This window comes from Delphinus delphis, chromosome 21, assembly GCF_949987515.2.
Source record: "Delphinus delphis chromosome 21, mDelDel1.2, whole genome shotgun sequence".
Classification (NCBI taxonomy): Eukaryota; Metazoa; Chordata; class Mammalia; order Artiodactyla; family Delphinidae; genus Delphinus; species Delphinus delphis.
Genome location: NC_082703.1, coordinates 18135907 through 18149796, shown reverse-complemented (window position 1 = coordinate 18149796; position 13890 = coordinate 18135907). Strand labels below are relative to the sequence as shown.

Genomic DNA, 13890 nt, shown 5'->3' with positions numbered 1-13890 from the left:
GATGGGAGTAGGTCCAGAGCACAGGAACAAAGGCCCGCTGCCCATTCAGCAGTTTGGACAATACTACAGTGAAGGGCTGTTTGTAAGATTCAACTAGAAAGATTGGAATCTTTTTAGCAGGCCCCAAGAGGTAACCACTTCTATCGTTTCCCCTAGAATTGGGAACAGTGATGATGGCGAAAGTTCTGTGGTAAAGTCAGGAGGCCCCAGAGATATGTGACCTGTGCTTGTGTGTGAAGGTTGTGAGGCCCGATTGTTCAGAACCTTTGTTGGGTGTAGAAGGGACAGGTAAAAGCAGAGAACTTCGAGTGTGTCATGGGAGGCACCACGGCCGTGGGTGCTGTGCTCGTGTGACGACTCCCTGCTCTGGCGTCCCTGCCCGGTGCTCTCGGGTGCACCAAGGTCTAGAAGGGGACGGTCCCTAACACACCTGGCTCCGAGGTTCCCACGAAGTATTTTTCTCTGCTCAGAGGTAAGGTTGTAACTCTCAGTCCCAGTGTCCTTTTTATTTGATTCTTTCTTCCTCACCTCATTACTTTATGTGGCGATGGCTAAGTAAGCCTGGAAAAAATGGAAGAGTTCAACCCTTTATAGTCACATGTAAGTTTTTCATTTCAAAGTGAGTATTTCCTGTAACATGGCCTACAAGTTTATGCTATGAGGTTCTACCAGCTATGAGCTAATGAAAAGCTATAAAGGCTGATCTTTTTTCAGTTCTCGATCTTCTGACTTTCCCCATTATTAATTTCCTGAGATTACTAACCTATTAGACGAGACAGCCAATAAGACCTGGCTGAAAATCTGGTCACTGTCCCTCAAAATTTAGCACGTGGCATGGGTTTCCACACAGAAAACCTACTTTCCCATTAAAGTGAACTGGAGAGCTCCACCTAGCGGTAAGATTTTTTAATAAGTGTTCTACTAGAGCAACAGGTCTCTTTGTCAGGCTCCACTAGTTATCAATTCATGGTCACTTGGAAGAAAGAAATGCATCAGGAGTGTGTACCTGGCTCTCTCTTTGTTGTAAGAGGATGTAAAATGTGGCTGGATGGTGTCGCCCGATCTAGACTGAGATCTAATGCTCTAAGCACTGAGGCAGAGAGGAAAGAGCGTGAGCTTTGGGGCGTATGTGTTGTGGCCAGGACTCCAGCTGTTATTTGCTGGCCGAGTAACCATGGATGACTTAGTAAACTCTTTTTTTTTTTTTTTGGTTCGTGGGCCTCTCACTGTTGTGGCCTCTCCCATTGCGGAGCACAGGCTCCGGACGCAAAGGCTCAGCGGCCATGGCTCACAGGCCCAGCCGCCCCGCGGCATGTGGGATCTTCCCGCACCGGGGCACGAACCCCTGTCCCCTGCATCGTTAGGCGGACTCCCAGCCACTGCGCCACCAGGGAAGCCCGACTTAGTAAACTCTTTAAGCCACACTGGCTAATCTGAAAATTGGGAGTAAATATATGCTGCATGGTAGATAATGGATGTAGAGGAAGTCACTGGGAGCTACATAGTTATTTTAGACAGTCATCTGTACATCAGACAGTTCTTGAGAGTTTTCTATACACTGGGCATTGCATAGAAAAAGGCTTTATTTATTAATACAAAGTGACGTTACTGATCTTGATATAGGGCAGAAAATTCTGGCGGGAAGAGAAGATGATGCTTTCTCATAAGTGATCTTCCTGAGGGCTGTCCTTGGGTAGATCAGATGGTTGAATGTTTTAATTGGATGTCAAAGCCAAAGACCTCATCTCTGGGTGATTTTAGCAAAGGAGAGGACAAGAGAAAACAAAGATTGAATGGGAGAAGAATGGCTGTTTTTTATTCTCATTGTGCTGTATCTTGATGTTCCTTGGGACAATTCAAAGATCAAAAAATTTCACCCTCAGAATTGTTGTTTTCATTTTATTAATCATGACAGCTAGTTTTTGGATAACTAGGACATTTACAAAAGGAGCACTTATAGAAGAACGTGTCTCCCATAAAACTAAAGATAGACGTGACTCATATTAGCCACAGGGTGAGCAGTTTTCCCATAAGGCTGCAGGGGGGATGGGGCAATTCAGTATCTGCTTGCCAGTGACAGTGTGGCCTCAGATTCGATGGGTGCATTGGTCCTGCAGCTTTGCTCAGCCGGTGTGATGAGCGTGGAATGCTTTTCCACCAGTTACGTCCCCAGCCACATGTACTGCTTATTTCACCACTTGTTATTTGCTGGCAACATCTTAATCTCACATGATTCTTGGGCTTCTCTCCAGCATTTGCCACTAATATCTTACATCCACCCCGACGTCACAGGCTCTCAGCACCCCTTCCTTCTCGCAGACTAGACTTCTATTTTCATCTGCCTTACGTTTCCTATTTAGACTTGCTCATTCCTTAAGCCCTGTCTTTGGTTGAGTTCCTGTTCACTGAGAGAAAATGACCAACTCCCAAGCCTTCTATATGGTAAATGTAACATAAATGGGCATATATATTTTAAAATTTATTTGTGGCAAATTGTGTCTTTAGACACAAAACTCATATGCAAAGCTAATAAGTGCTAGTAGGGCATTCTTTTGTGAACCAGCTGCTTGATTTTCTTTAGGTCAATGGTAATCAGTATTACTGGAAAGTGTGTGTGTATACATGCATTTACACACACATACATGCTTATTAGTAGCTCGACACAGACACATACTCACGCCCATGTGAGTTTGCATATAGTTACTATGCTGCTAATGCAAGCAGTGCTAGCACAGGTGTACAGAATTTAGGCTGGATCGCAACTTACCATTTGATATGAGCATCGACTTCTTTAGAGGACGACAAGGCTATTCAAAAATGGCTTTCATGGCATTGTTAATTGTGTGGAGATTCCAGAAAATAGCATCACAAACAAAGCTGGAATCTTATTGGTGTCCAGTAATATACAGAGAAGCTAATATACAGATCTCTCCAATTAATGTAAAGGCCTCTATAAAGAGGGTCCATGTCAGTTGGCGGGGGGGGGGGAGGAGAGTGGCACTGACATTAATAGACTGAGGACACTTCACTGCAGAGTTTATTCTGTCACCAGGGTGGGCTCTAAGTAAAAAAGGGAGACTACAGGGCAGGCTTTACCAAACACTTCTGTTGTACAGGCCATAATTAAGTCCTCTTTGAATGGTATCACCTGCTGGGATGTTCAGTTGAGGGAGATTACCATCATTTTGCTAGTTCTTTGAAGGCCGTTTCATTGGGCTTGGGTTTTTGACTCCAAGATGGGAAGGAGACAAACATGAGGAGAGCTCAGGTATGTGTCTGGCTGGCAAGTAAGGGAGGGCCATGTACCTTCCAACCTTAGATCTTAGACACAAGAAAGACCAATCCCACAGGGTTCAGATGGAGACTTTGCACCCTCACTGATCCCCACGCAGTCACTGTGTAGGAAGAAATGAGCTTGGTATAGGAAATAGCTAAGGAAGATCGTGGGAGGTTAATTTTCTTCCAAATAAATTTCCTATTTCCTCAGGTGCCGTAATTATCGATCTTTTTTTAAGTGTTGTTTTTATGTGTTTGTGGGATATAGTTGCCCTGTTATGTAAAACAAATGTCACTAGACCCAGGCATTAAACTCCAGGTTAGTATAATAAGTCTGGTTCTCTGTGATCTGTGGCTGACGCCTGTGAGGTCAGCTGAAATGAACTTTGTTCAGCAAAATGGTTTGTAAATATTGGTTCAGCTTTGGCAACAAGGGTGAACCGATCAGTATTTATGCCTTATCCTGAGTTTATCCAAACAAACCCACCAGTTTTATATTTAAAAATCCAGGCGCTAATTCTTGGAGTCTCAAATGTACCCCCATCTGTCCATGTGTATTAATCACCTGTGGGCTGATTGCTCTTAACAGTGGCCACTCAGCATGTGAGGGGAAACACTCAGCCGTTACCTTGCGTGAAACCTCGGGAGGCTATTTTATTCAATGTACCCAGTTATGATGTTCCTGAAAGCAGATGTGTTAAACAAGGAGCCATCCTCCGTGTGGAAGGAGGGGAGCTGACCTGGGAGAGATGCGGCAGCTGGTCCCCTGGGCCGTGAGCCAGTGAAGAGGGTGGCCTGGGCATCCTCTCTACAGCACCTTTTAGGGCCTTGTTCTGTGAGCTGGCCGGTCCCCTCTTGCCACTGGCACAGGCTACCTCCCAGTTAGCTGGAGAGCCTGGCGTCTGTATTTTTAAACTCGCTGTCATTTCCACACCTGGTGAGAAGAGAAGGCAAAAGGGGTCATTTGTCCTTGGACTGAGCTTCTGAGCTTGGATGCCAAAATATCCCTCTAGCTCCCTGGACTTTTTGAAATGAAGGAGGATGCCAGCGAGCCCTGAGCCCGATCATGACCACCAGAAATTTGGGCTAGTTCAGTGGAAAAAAAAAAATCACAAAAAACTGTTTGCAAGTCGGTATTATCTGCGGAAGATTTAAAGGACTCAGTGGGTCCAGAGACTCTACGTGGTGGAATGTGTGTATTTTAGGATTAAGTTGAACGGTCTGGGTCACGGCCGGGGTTGGACAGAAAGACCAAACAGCAGGCGCCCGCGGGAGAGGCCGCAGCACAGAGGGTGCGGGGATTGCGTCATGTGCGCTGCACGGCGGGCCTGGGCAGCCCTGCGGCCAGCCCGTCCCCGTCCGCCTCCCCGAGGACAGAGCCACGCCCGGCCCAGTTTCTCACCAGGGCTGGCATTTTTCAGTTGCAGCAGATTCAGCGTCTGTCTTCACACTGAGTACATACACCGCGAGGTCACGGGAAGAGTTTCCCAGGGGCGCCCTGGCTGGATGGCTTTATGGCACTGACTTCCGCAAGTGCTCCTTCCTAAAACTGCCTCGCCTGCCTTAGAGATGCTCCTCCGTCCAGGTGTGAACCAGCCGTCCTTTCCCACCTCCCGTAACGAACTGTCCTTTTGCCACCTTACAGACGGCGAACACACCTTCAGTCTTATTATGGGGCGTTATTCTAGGGTGCCTGAGAGGGTACATAGTTTTTTTTGTTTTTCAGTGTTCATAAAGTTTTTTTGTTTTTTTCTACATCTTTATTGGAGTATAATTGCTTTACAATGGTGTGTTAGTTTCTGCTTTATAACAAAGTGAATCAGTTATACATATGCATATGTTCCCATATCTCTTCCCTCTTGCGTCTCCCTCCCTCCCACCCTCCCTATCCCACCCCTCCAGGCGGTCACAAAGCACCGAGCTGATCTCCCTGTGCTATGGGTACATAGTTTTAAAAATCAGTGGAGGGGCACACGTGCAAAAACGTTTGAAGACTGCACATCAGGTTAATCTTCCTGGAACAATCTAAATCGCTGCTGGTGGGGAGCCAGTAGCACTGTGACCTCAAAGGGACAGTGTCCTGAACCAGGGCAATGCTGGAGAGAACTCAGTTCTCCAGCTGGGCTTCCAGCTCAGGGCAAGCTTTTGGAAGGAAGAGGTTGGACTCCTGCCTGAACATATTCATAATACGGTTTTTTCTTAAGAAGGGCCTTAAAAGGTGGGAATCTCGGTATTTTCTTCCTCACTGCTGCCGTCTGTGACTCAGAATTTAACTACTTGTGCTTTTTTTGTGTGGCTCTTATGTTGCGGGAAATACGACTGAACCCTCTGTTATCTGGCATATCTGAGGGAAGGGCATCTGATAAATTAAACGTTGTTAACTGTTTTTAAGTATTGCAAATGTGCGATGCTTTCATAGACTTAAAGTTGAATCTGGGAGTCTAGAGTTGGAAGGGCACTTAGATATAATTTAGTACACCTTCCCCGTTTTAAACGTGAACAGATCAAGGCCCAAACTAACACTTTAAACAAACAGAATCTATGGAACATTAGTTAATTTTCATTGATTAATTTATAAGATTCCTCAAAAGGGCTTTATAGGTATGAACCCCATGAACTTTGGAATGTCATATTTGTGATATGGAGTCAGAACGCTGAGCCCTAAAGTTTTTTCATGCTTAACTAAAAGATAAGCTCTCGAGATGAAATTGTTTGTGATAATATTATAGAAGTGTTTACACAGCTGCCTTAGTTTTGTAAAATATAGGTATCATTGGAATCCTGGATTATCTTCATTTTCGACCAAAGGGAAAGCCCCTAACCTGATGCTCTAGAAGCAATCGGAAGTGCAGGGCCTCATGTTTAAGTTCACACGCTTTGCTCCCTTTGGGTAGGGTTGTTGGTAGCAGGAGTTCGATCACTTCCATTTAAGACTTCTAGGACAGCTCTGTTTTGTATTTTTACAGCAGTCTGCAAGTGCGGTGCTGGGATGATGGAGTTCTAGTTGGGAAAGTGCTGGAGTTCGTTATAGGCGTCTTTTCCTCCAGGGCACTCTTACTCAAGTGCTTCCTGGTGGCACATTTTGACTATCTTTGCTGGAAGAATAAATAAATCTCTTATTTTTACTATGGTAACATTCAATGATTTTCATTTATTGGGGTTTAAACTTTACTAATATAATACTCCTAAACAGATGCAGTGTCCCCTGTGACCAAAGAAGATAGAAAAGCCTTTCCTTGGAACTGTTCAGTAGAATGAGTAAGCTTGGGCGTCTATCTTGACTCAAGTCTTCCAGAAAGTACTGCAGTGAAGGAATCATTAACGAACTGCCTGCAAATATGATCAAATGTAAAATGAGAGATTTTCTGTATTTTGTTTCTGTAACACGATTTATCTTGCAGTGTGTGAACTTAAATCTCCCTCCATGAGTGATTTTCTTTGGGGACTGGAGAACTCTGGCTGGTTGAGGCATATTAAGGCCATCATGGATGCAGGAATCTTCATTGCAAAGGTATGCGCATGCAGAGAACAGAAATTATGGGGCAGAGCAGCCAGTGTACTCTGACTTCGGAATGGAGATCTTGTTGCCTCGTGTGAGCTCCTCTGTACTAAACTGGATGATACCAAATGGGGAGCTGGCTTTGCAGACCTCCATGAAGTTTGCCCTCTGAAGATGGGATTTTGTGAAAGAGAGGATGGTGTTCAGTTGACAGTGTATCATCAAGGCGATCAAGTGGTAAAATACTTTCAGAATGGTCTCTCTTCAGTTAGGCTTGGTCCTGGGTGGAGGAAAGAATTTTCTATAGGAGGGTACATCCAAATGTGAGTCACCTGAGTGACCGAGGCCTGAAGCTTCCATCTTAGCAAACAGCTCCCCCTTTTCAGTGATGGCAGAAGCAAGTCATGTTCCTGAACCTGGCAGGTAGATTCTGTTCTGCCAGGGGAAGATTTTGCTGCAACTTTCACATAAGCTGCTTTTGAATGCATTGTCTATTTTGTTGTTCAGTGCGTTTTTTTTTAAAAATAAATTCCCCTCAGATTTATACCTAAAGACAACCATATCTTTTCTGATGACATGGTATGCCTCCCTTTATTATTTAACAAATATTTATTCAGTGCTGGGCACTTTCACTTGGCTCTTATCCTTTTATCTCTAATTTCATAGTTTTACAATTTATGATTTTTGTCTTTTCCTTTTTGAAAATGATTGCAGCCAGCAGCAGCTCCAGAATTTCATTTGGAAAGGCTTAAGGTGGAAACCCGGCAGGGAGGAAGAGGGTTGAAGGTGGGCTAGCAGACGTTCATACAGGAAGCCTGCTTGTATATGGTACAGAAGCCGGGCTCCCGGCTCCTGGACATAAGGGAAGGGAAGTGACGCTTCAGTTACCGGCACCAAACCTCTCCTTGGCTCCGCCCTAACTACACGGGGGCGTGAACACTCAATAAATGAAGGAACAGGTTTTGGTATTGATTTTTCGCCTGTAAATCTTTTTTTGATTCTTTCTGCGAGTACAAAGCCAAAGCTAATTCTGATGATGTTTCCTGTTGATAGCCATCCTTTGCCCATCCTGTTTTTCAGGCAGTTTCAGAGGAAGGGGCAAGTGTGCTTGTTCATTGTTCTGATGGCTGGGACAGGACTGCTCAGGTGTGCTCGGTGGCCAGCCTCCTGCTGGACCCTCACTACCGGACTCTGAAGGGCTTCATGGTGAGTGTGGCCGCTTGGCCACTGTCCAACGCACGCAGTGCCTGGACAGAATGGACCTCTCTTCTGACAACTATTGGCAACTTTTCCCCCTCCTCCTCAACATTATTTTTCTCTTAGTAGATCAGCATGATTAATTAAAGGGGAAAAGGTGAAATAGGCTCGGAATAAGAAGGTGAATTTCTGGGATTTTGGAACCAATTCAAATCAATGCTATTATAAATATAAAATATCTACTTAGCAAGTTTGTAAAATAGTTTTATACCTCATTTGTATGAATATATTTCAAGTTTGATATATATTCTCAAGTTTGAGGTGACATGACTATAAAACAGAAAACACTTTCCAGAAAAAATATTTGGAGAAAAACCTTTCTATAGGAAAAAGTGATTTCACTTACTGCTTTTATATTTTAAATTGTCCTTCACAACTCTGGATATCCAGAGAATATTGAAAACTTTACAATGTTTTTGCATTCCTTACTGAAATTCTGGGTACATCCTCTCCTAGACTTTGCACCTTTTAGATGTGCATCAAAGCTTGACATGTTGCTTCCAACTGCAGAATATTTGTGTTAGTTGCCTGGAAGGGTGAAGCTTTGGCTAAGCCAGAACCAAAATCTTAAAGTGACTGCAGGGACTTCCTAGCGGCTGGGAGATTACTGGTTCCTGCCTCTTGAACCATGATTTGGTAGAAAGTGCTTCAGAGGATCCTGAATCCATGCTTGGGATCCTTTATCGAGTATTATCAGCTGACACTCTGGGGACAAGAGAGAAGTGGCAGGTTTCCACTCTTGGGCTTTTTCTTTCCTTTTGTTTTGAATGCGTCAGAGAACTTCCTATCGCCTGTGACAGCACTGAGACTTCAGGGTGACATTCCTGCTTCAGACCCCTCCCCTGGACTGAGGTTAGGGGCTGGAGTCCTTCATTTATGTCTGGAGAGTGGGGAGGCTGAGTCACACACCACCGGGCAGTTTGTCAAGGCCAAACTTCAACCAATCCTTACTTTTTTTAACGGAAAAGCTCTGGCTGTTTTAGAGCATTGGTGATATTGATGGTACTATCCTATAGTATTTGATTAAAAAGTTTTTTGTTTTTTTAATCCAGACAGTTTGAGAGTATAAACTCATGTTACCCCTAACTCCAAAGCAGGGCTGAAACTTCTAATATGTTCCAGGCCCTCATCATTCTAGAATTCTTCTAAAGTATACTGAAGATCACTGGAAAACATCCCTAATTGTTTCTTGTAAAACGGTTAGTATTTGCTATTATATTGACAAGCAGCATTGCCTGTTGGTTGAGAGTTGGGCTAGATGGGCTGTGGTGGTTTCTGGAGCTCGGTTACGAGGTGGCATCCACCACTTGCCAGTAGCGTGATCTTTGGTGAGTATTTAACCTCTTTCAGTTTCCCCCTCTCTAAAATGAGAGTGATGATACCTACCCCACAATGAAATGAGATCATACATGAAGCAATATGAACAGTGCTCACCGAAAGCACTCTGTGGGTGGTGGCATTACATCTTCATATGTCCACTCTTGTTTTTCCTATGGAAGGCTTTCAACTTTGCCCTCTGACATGCATCTGTATAGGGGTGGACAGTGAGTGTTTGTTCATGTGCAGGTTACGGAGGAGGGTGACTTCCGCTCCAAGAACCTCTGAATTCAGAATCCTTCAGAATTATTGGTGCTGGTCTCTTATTTTCCTTCATTTGCTTCTCTCCATGATATTTATATTCTATCTTGTGTAGGTATTAATTGAAAAGGACTGGATTTCCTTTGGTCATAAGTTTAATCACAGGTAAGAAATATTTTAAAATCTGTTGTAGTGAATGTTTAGGATAAAAGAGATAATCTGTTTCTGAAGTTCTCAATTGAGTGGGGGAAAATACCCTTGTTTTCAGAGTTTCCTTGTGTACCTTATTCAGGAAGTTAAAATTTTGTTGAATATGTGTATCACAGATAAAAAAGTTCTAACTCGAGAGCGGTTGGTATTTACTGAGCAAAACTAACTAATATTAAGTTCTTCCAGAAGAGACAGAAGCTTGTTCATTAATCGACCTAGAAAGGATGGACTCTCCCTTCCTTCCACACACATTTGATTTACTAAATTATTACATTTTTGAAGTGCAGATATTCATTTTAAGCTGCACATTGTGAAATGCCTGTGGAACAGTTTTTCTTTGATCTTCCACAAGGGGAGTTAAATTGGGCTTATCCTGCGGCATTTGTGTCCCAGGCGTCTCTGGAGAGCTAATGTAGGACAGCGGCCCAGGCTTTGAGCCCAACAGATCCAGCCTCAAATCCAGGCTGTGGCATTTACTGTGTGGCCTTGGGCATCTGTCCTCTCTGAGCATTCGCCTCCCGTCTATGTAAAGGGGAGACCCTCCCTAATCCACGGGGTTATAGCAAGGCTTTTAAAACTGTATATGTGAATAGCCCAGCTCCTTGCCCACTAGCCCATCTACTGGGCTTTAAATAAACAGAAGCTACTGGCCTTATTTGGTTAGTGTGGATGGTAATGTCTGACTGGTGTTCTGGTGTCTCTGATCCCTGAATGTTACGTGTTGTAGCTGGTATGGTCTCGTCTTTTAGAGATAAAATTTAAATTTAGGCAGTATGCTGATAATAATTTAGAGATTTTGATATACATTTTTGATTGTTTGAATGTTTTCCTAAAATAAATTCTCTATTTATGGAGCTGCCCATATTTATTTTTGTAAGTTTTTGCATTTAGCATTAGTTGAGCATTTATTATGTGGTTTTCTGGAATTCTATTTTTATAATTAATTATCTTTCCCGGAAAGCAGTGATTCGATTTTACAAATGAGAAAATTAAAGCCCCCAAACAATTAAGTAACCTTACGATCAATTGTTATTTTCAATTTTGGGGGTTCCACCGACTGTCTGATAGGCACTTAGGATCTCTGAGGTAGAGGATCTGTGGCAGTAAGAATATAGAAATGGCTAATGTGTGTCTTGTGAGGAAAGAACATACTGGGCAACCCCTTTTTAAAGCGACCAAAGGTGAGTGGGACTAAACCTTTTGAGAGGTTTCCAGGCAGTTTCTAATGTTTCCACCCTGGAAAAAACTACTAAACCGATCCTTGCTCATTCCTACTCCTCAAGCTGATTATCCATGTCTGAGAAGATGAGGTTCTATATTGTTATTCTGTATTTGATGGTACCCAAATCACCCTTTTGGATTCTTTCTGAAATTCACATAATAGTGTAAAGGACGAGGCAGTCTTTGTTTAAAAATCAATACAAACATGAGGGAGGAGATTCCTGATGTACTCTTGAGAACAGTGATACGAGAGATATAAAGGTATATGGGAATCTGGTCACGTGGAAATAAATTGACAAGTTTTAACACTGGTCTAGAAATGGAAATATCCCTAGAAACTTGGGGAACCCGTTTTTTTAAAGCTGTCTCTCTTCCTCTTTTCTTCCCAACAAAACCATGCAAAAACGAAAAACTCTGAAGTTGCTTAGGCGTTTCTTCCCATTCTCCCCCCAGTCACTAATTAAAGTGGAAGATTTATTTCAGAAGTTCTGATGTACTTCGCACGCTTGAATGAAAGGTTGCTCTCTCCATAGAAAGACTCCTTGAATGCACTAACACTTTTCTTTTGTAATTATAACGTCAACATGTCCCTTATCTGCCCAGACCTTCACTACAAAGTTTCTTTTGACATTAGAATTTAAAAAGTTATGTTTTTCCACTTCTTCTGCATTCCAGGTTTATAAGATAAGATGTTTAGGAACTAGGGTTGCTTCTATGATTGTTTTTGCATTTATAGCTTTCGAGTTAAAAAAAACAAAAAAAGAAACCCCCAAAAACCTTGCCGTAACGTCTCATACTTTGTTTTACAGATATGGCAACCTAGATGGTGATCCCAAAGAAATCTCTCCAGTTATTGACCAGTTCATTGAGTGCGTCTGGCAGTTAATGGAACAATTTCCCTGTGCCTTTGAGTTTAATGAGAGGTTTTTGATTCATATTCAACACCACATCTATTCCTGCCAGTTTGGAAACTTCCTGTGTAACAGCCAGAAGGAGAGACAAGAACTCAAGTAAGTGTTTCAGTGTTTAATTTTTATCGAAAGAGTTTGTGACTGAGAATTTCAGATGGCCTTCCACAGTTTTGAAGACTGTTTTACCCACACATCTATACTGACAGAGTAAAGTTATTTTCTTTTTCCTGACGTCACTTTAACAGTTTAATGCCATCAGCTGACAAAGATAGGTACAAGTCCATTTTGCCCAGTTCCTGCCTAGTGTCCACAGACAGGTAGGTAAACTTCACGTACTGATAATGGAAAGGAAGCTTCTTGGAGTCAGAGAAAGCAATTTTTGCATTTAAAAGGAAAGAGACATCTTTGGCGGATATACTGTCATAAGAATTGCAAGTACAGTAGTCCCCCTTATCCATGGTTTCGATTTCCATAATTTCAGTTATCCAAGGTCAACTGTGGTCTGAAAATATTAAATGGAAAATTCCAGAAAAAAACGATTCATAAGTTTTAAATTGTGAGCCATTCTGAGTAGCACAACGAAATCTTGTGCTGCCCCTCTCCATCCTGCCTGGGACCGCCTGTTACTTACTTAGCTGTCTCGGTTATCTGATTGACTGTCGAGGTTAACACAATGCTTGTGTTCAAGTAACCCGTATCTTACTTAATAATGGCCCCAAAGTTCAAGAGTAGTGATGCTGGCATTTTGGATGTTCTTATTATGCCTAATTTATAAATGAAACTGTATCATAGGTGTGTATGTATAGGAAAACACAGTATACACAGGGTTCAGCACTGTCCAGTTTCAGGCATCCACTGGGGGTCTTGGAACATATATCTCATGGATAAAGGTTGACTACTGTATAACAACTGGGAAAGTAAATTAGAAACTCAGGTCACTCTCTTATTCAAATTAAAACTGGACTGCTTTTTATTGAGAGGGAAAAAGTAGATGAATGTGGACGTTTTATAAAGTCAAAAACTTAACACAAAGTGACTTAAGAGCTGCAAATCAAAGAACATTTTTGAAATTTTTATAAAATAAAATGACTTTAAGTGTGGTATATATAATATCGGATTTAATTTTGGAAATGATCAGTTCAAATAAGACTCTACTAGTTTATAGAGCCTGAATGGAAAGAAAATGACTTTTTCCAGTAGGTACTAGTTTGTTTTCTCTAAGGAACTTTAATTCCAATAAATCGTAATGATTTAAAAGTAGCAGAGTACATCCTTTAAGCTCACCTGTTTTCCTAGGTAGTTTTGTGATTAGTTGGGCCAGATTAGCAAAAGGGACAAATGTCATAGGAATTCAGTGAGGATTAAATGAGAGAAAATATGTGCAGCATTTAAATAGTACCTGGCAAATAATAAAAATCCAACGACTATTTGGGGAAAAATTCCAAAAAATTTCTTGTGGTTTTATTTTACACTCAGAGGCATCAAGCATCTTGCTGAGGCCAGTACGGATAGCAGAGGAGTCGAGACTGTTACAGAGCTCTCCTGCTGTACCATGAAGACACAGGTTGCAAATTTCCCTGCTAGAGAACAGGGACACCTGATGTTCAGATAACAGTTTTTGATCCCTTTCCAGGTTTAATATTACATGTCTACTATTTGTAAGAATGAAGATAAGCTATATTCAGGCTTATTTTCTTTTTAACAGAATTCAAGAAAGAACATACTCTTTATGGGCTCACCTGTGGAAGAATCGGGGTGACTACCTGAACCCTCTATTTAGAGATGATCCCAGTCAGACCCAGGGAACCCTCCATCTCCCCACGACGCCGTGCAACTTCATGTACAAGTATGTAAACCTCTAGGACCTTAACAAGTATGGCTATGAACTTAGATTCTGGCACTTTTTACCATTTGGAAGTTGAAGTGTATGAGCTTCAA

General features: G+C 42.3%; 1 protein-coding gene across 3 annotated transcripts in view; it reads left to right on the top strand.

Moving 5' to 3' along the window:
• The window catches only part of MTMR7 (myotubularin related protein 7), a 101079-nt gene that overhangs the window by 84049 nt on the left and 3140 nt on the right, over nucleotides 1-13890 (top strand). For all 3 annotated transcript variants that reach the window (XM_060001238.1, XM_060001237.1, XM_060001239.1), the window contains 5 exons: nucleotides 6678-6787; nucleotides 7856-7981; nucleotides 9726-9775; nucleotides 11851-12051; nucleotides 13658-13798. In XM_060001238.1, coding sequence (XP_059857221.1) covers nucleotides 6678-6787; nucleotides 7856-7981; nucleotides 9726-9775; nucleotides 11851-12051; nucleotides 13658-13798 — 628 coding nt within the window. The remainder of the gene's footprint in view (nucleotides 1-6677; nucleotides 6788-7855; nucleotides 7982-9725; nucleotides 9776-11850; nucleotides 12052-13657; nucleotides 13799-13890) is intronic.